This window comes from Frankliniella occidentalis, unplaced genomic scaffold (genome assembly GCF_000697945.3).
Source record: "Frankliniella occidentalis isolate FOCC.00 unplaced genomic scaffold, Focc_3.1 Scaffold66, whole genome shotgun sequence".
In the NCBI taxonomy this organism is placed as follows: domain Eukaryota; kingdom Metazoa; phylum Arthropoda; class Insecta; order Thysanoptera; family Thripidae; genus Frankliniella; species Frankliniella occidentalis.
Window position 1 is genome coordinate 565,225 of NW_026267196.1, and position 4,897 is coordinate 570,121.

The window sequence follows — 4,897 nt, forward strand, 5'->3', positions numbered from 1 at the left end:
CCTGGTCGGGCGGGCCGGCCTACCCCGCCCCTCGCAGGCGCTCCCTGGCCTGGCGCTCCCTTTGCTCGCCCACGTGGTCGCGCGGCGGCGGCGGCGATCGTATCGCGCGGGGCGCCCCTCTGCCAAGGCTGTGTTTACAGTCCTCGGCCGCCCTGCTGCTGACGGTGGCGGGCGGCCCTGGCTGGCGGCGCTGGCGGCGCCCCCCTCGGGGCGGTCCTGTTCGGCGACGCCACAGGCCCCACACAAGCCTTGCGTCGCAGTCGAGTTGTTGTAGCGCCGCCGCCGGCGCCGCCTCAGCATGTTGGCGGCGGGCTGCAATGTGCCAGGGCAGCAGGCCGGCGACAACAAGCCGGGCTGCTCAGGCTGACCCGGCCCCCCGCCCCGGCCGCAGCAGGGACCCGCCAGGGGGGAAGTTCAGTTGTGGGCGGCGCGCAGGCGGCGGCAACCGAGTCGGGAGCAATCAGGACGACGAGACGACGAGTCGGAGCTGTGGCACGGGAGGGGTTGGAGGCAGAGGCTCCCGGCGACAGTTTGTGGTTGTGCCTGTTGTGCTGGCGCTGGGGGGCGGCCCGGGGCATCCTGACTCAGGTGCGACGGCCGCCTCCTTGTCTCTAGCTAGCAGCCGCCTAGCCCGGCGGCGGCGGGGGCGGCCCCGCGCCAGAGACTCCCCAAATATAGGTGGCGCGTCTGCGGTGCCGAGTCGTGCCGTTTTTATCTTATCTTGCGCTGCACCGACCGGGCGAGGCCGGGCCGCGGGGCCGCCATGGCCTCCATGGGGGCCGCACCAGGGCAGCCGCCGCCGCGTCGCGGGGACCCTCCCTGGGCGGCAGACAGCGTCGAGTGCATCTCGCGCTGCTCCCTCTTCTCTCTCCCTTTTTGTGTGTGCGTCAGTGCGTCTATTGCTGTGGATGGCCATCGTGAACGCGCTGGCACACACATGACATGACCAGAGCTGCACGTGCACCCCCCCCCCCTCCCCACCGGACCCGGGGGCCGCGCGTGCGACAGCCCGGCGGGATTGATGGCCGGCTCGAAGCTCGTGTCAGCGTGATGAATATTCACAGTGAAAAGCCTGCGATGCGATGCGGCCGGTTCCGCTCGGCCCGGCCCGGCTCGGCCTGGCCGGCTGCGCTCCAGTTATCGAGCAGATTGGCGCAGGCGCAATCGCTCGGCAGAGCCACACGGGCAGAGCCGGGCCCGGCCGGGCCGCTAATGCAGTAGTGCTTATGGGATGGAGCCTGAACCGACCCCCCTCCCCTCGTCCGGCAGCGAGAGGGATTAAAGGGCGGCTCTGGTGTGTTTTTAAAGCTGTATCGCCAACAGTATGGAATGGAAAATACATACGCCCGCAAACGTGCCTGCGAGATTGTTTCTCTTTTTTCCTCTCGTTCACACGTGTGAAATGTCGCAGCTGGTTTTTGTTTGGTCGTCGTCGTCGTCCTGGCGCGGCTGAGCTCCGCGCAGAGGCCTCTGTGTGCTTTGGCCTGCGCCTTCTTCTCTGTGACCTCACCCGACCTGCCCCCCGGGGTGGGCTGACCCCTCATGTTCTGATTGCCTTGTTTTGTTCTGTCTGTTGCAGGTAAGTATCGCTGCCCGCGGGACACGCTGAGGCTGGTGCCCTGTTAGGCGCCGGCGGGGGTCACGGTAGGGTGGAGTCGGAGCGCCCCGCTTGCTGACCGGGTCGGCCCGGGCCCGGGGTGAGCTGGGCGCGCCGTTACATTCGGCTGCTAAACATTTCCAAGTGCGCGTCACTCGCAGCGGCACGTGCTCGTGCGGACTGGAAGTAAAGCACTGGAACTTCCTCAAAGGACGCGCAAAGAGCTGCTCCGAGAAGACATTCACGAGCGTCTTACTCCAGTGAAAATGTCGCCCACTTGACAGTGTATAGCGCCCACCAAAAATCAAAGTGTACGAAAGGCGCACGCAAATCTAACTGTAGAACGAGATGCAAAAACAAACTGACATCTTGTTCTAAAGTTCGATTTGCAGGTGAGCGAATAAAATGACGCTCTGCACTGCAAAATGCTTGCAAAGAATTTTAAAGCATTGCTTTGCAGTGCAAACACATCGTTTACTATGATTCTGACAGCTTGCGAAGAATTCTTTGCAAGACAAACTAATTCTTTGCAACACAAAACTCGAAAACTCTTTGCAATGTTACAAAGAATATAGTTTGCAAGCATTTTACAGTGTGGTTAATGTGTGGTAACGTATTTGCACTGCAGGTGAGCGACTGACAATTCGTATTGAGATATTAGTCATTCGTACACTTGCAAAATAGCGTGATTAAGCTGTCGTGTAAATTTACTCGCTCACCTATGCAAAATGTGCGACATTCGTACATCTGAATGCTAGTCGTGTTGCTGATTTGGGATGGCATAGCGTGCCGTGCCGTGGCCACGGTCGGAGCTCCAAGAGGGTCCCGTACAGCGATGCGGACAGCAATGTTCTTGACTCTGTCCTTGCGGCTGCTTGGACGGGCTCCTCTTGACCCCTTCCACGACGTGCAAAAAGGTGGCGGGTACCGCGTCGTGACCGCCAGGGTCGGGCCCAGGCACAAAATGCAGAGTGCACACACAGAAAATATGGTTTGGATTAATATGGAAAATTCCTTCAGTTCAATTGTCTAACATGAAAGAAGATTCACCTTACTTAAAGGGTGGCTCCCTTTCCCTTGTTTTAAAGAATGGTTCTTTACCCTGTGCTAATTTTCCCCGTAAAGCAACGAAAAATCATTTGATATAAGATTGGAATTCCATCGAATCATCAATTAAAAACCAACGGAACCGTTTTCTGGGTGCACTGCACGTGACTGTATAAACCTTCCGAGTGATTGTGACTGCTTTGTTGTTTTTTGTCGTTTGTAATTTGAAGCAATTTCTTTGCAATACGCACACATCCTTCTCAAAGGTTTATCAGAGTACGTTGTGGGCTCGGGGCCCGGTGCCGGAGCGGACACCTGCCACTTTTTTGCCGCCCGGCCCCCTGCTGGCGGCCGCCCCAGCCCGCCCTGCCGCGCGGCTCGTACGAAAACCGCGTCTTCCATCTCACTCCATCTCTCGTTAGACTGACGTTTGCGAGAGAGGGGTTGGAGGGGAGGCACTTGACGGTTTTCGAACGTGCCGCGTCTGGCGCGGACGGCTGGCTGCGGCTGCACCCGTGTGCCATGCTACGTGTGCGACCGCCATGTGTTCTGTTTGTCTTGCGTGCGACTTGGAAGGACGGGGAAGGTTCCTAGTGGGGGAGTGCAAGCTGGACGTGAAGCCAGCCGCGCACAAGACCAACAAAGGTATGCCGTAGTAGTGGAGTAGACTGTAGACTCAACACCGCGCCTCTGAGGGGGGACCCACCCGAGCGAAGCGCGGACCGAGCGATACGGTTCACGCCTTTTCGCGCGACAAATTTAGAAGGAAAAAAGTACAACCAAGTAAAAACCAAGTAAAACTGAAGTTTGTGAAGGAACTCACTTTGAAGCTGCCAGGATTTAGTCAAATGAGTGGAAGGTTTTGCTCTCTTCAGAGGCGAGATGTTTCTTTTTGTATGGCCGTGTTGATTTTTTGTTTCAAGTATGCGGTTTTATTCTTTTCGGGGTAGACTTTGTGACGGTTGGATTAGTTTTTGTAGCGAGACATGTTCTGCTCGAGCCGCACCGTACCTCCCGACTCCGCATGCTGGACCGTAGCTAGCCGTAGCTTGGACACGCCACGCCTCACACGCGGCAGCGAGAGCGAGGTTCACGAGGAATACAGCCCAGAGAATGGGATTGGCGTACAAGACAGTCTGTAAACGGATCATTTTAGTGCGCTGGATGAAAAAAAAATCATTTTTTATTGTCAGAATAATACCCTTGCGTAACTAAACTGAGATCGTCATGTTTTTTTCTGCACGACCAGATATCTTCTACGCCAACTGTTTTTTTCACTCTCTTTAAAACGCTCAGACTTGATCGTCGAGTTAATTCTCTCTGAGCACTCACTCATTCTTGGCCGGAAGCTACCCTTTTAATCACGCTGCGATCAGGACGAGGTGGGGGTCCTTGCCAAAAGGACCCCACCGCCCGTCATAAACTTGAACTGTCCTTCCTCCCTCCTTCAGAGAACAAAATAAAAAAAAAAGACGACGGAATCGCGATGCGGAAACCGCAGCAGAGTGAGTGCGGCGGCGGTGAGCTCGGTTTTGCGTAATGCCGGCCGGGCGCAAGAGGCCCCGCAATCGTCGACGTTTCGCTCTACACGGCCCAGCAGACGACAAAGTGTCCAAAAAGTGCCGGCGTACCTGTTATCGCCGCGGAGCTGACGCGACGCGGCGGCGTGCAATCGGCGCGACACTTGGCAGGAAGCCCCGACTCTCTTCCCACGCCACTCTCTTAGTCTTCCTCGTCTGTGACAGGACCGTATCGTCCTCTCTGCCCTCTGCCCCCGCTGCTGGCCGCTGGGCGGAGAGATCCCGCCTCGCCAGAGACTCTGCGCTCGCCCTGCCCGACCCGCCCGCGCGGCCCCCTGTCTCTCCTCTGTCTCTGGCGGCGCGGGGTATACTGTCCACCTCCATCCATTCCGGTGCCCTTTATACCGTGTTGGACGTCTGCCAGAGAGCGAGAAAAAGAGAGAGAGAGAAAATAAAGCTCCCCTATCACTTTGCCACGTCAAGGGCTGTATATCCGATTCAGAGGAAAGTTTTTGGTTTCGATGCCACGGCTGCATGTGCCTGCTACCTCATGTCACCTCATTTCCGCCCGGTCGTTGGACTCGTGTGTCCGTCGGGTTCCGTGCACGCCCCCCTCCCCTCTCCCGCCCAACACGCGTGTCCGGCGGGCTTGCCTATGCAGCGCCCCGTGCACCGCCAGGGATGAGGTGGGCCGCCCGCCCAACACGCGTGTCCGGCGGGCTTGCCTATGCAG

General features: G+C 58.0%; 1 protein-coding gene across 3 annotated transcripts in view; it reads left to right on the forward strand.

Annotated features, from left to right (window-relative positions):
• Nucleotides 1-4,867, forward strand: part of LOC113216539 (uncharacterized) — an 89,374-nt gene extending 84,507 nt beyond the window's left edge. The window contains exon 8 of one of the 3 annotated variants that reach the window (XM_052268253.1): nucleotides 3,616-4,867. In XM_052268253.1, the coding sequence (XP_052124213.1) occupies nucleotides 3,616-3,686 (71 nt within the window). In that variant the 3' untranslated portion in view covers nucleotides 3,687-4,867. Of the gene's footprint in view, nucleotides 1-1,579; nucleotides 3,198-3,220; nucleotides 3,594-3,615 lie in introns of those variants that run through there. The other 2 variants (XM_052268252.1, XM_052268254.1) reach the window with 2 other exon arrangements.
• Nucleotides 4,868-4,897: the final 30 nt, after the last annotated feature.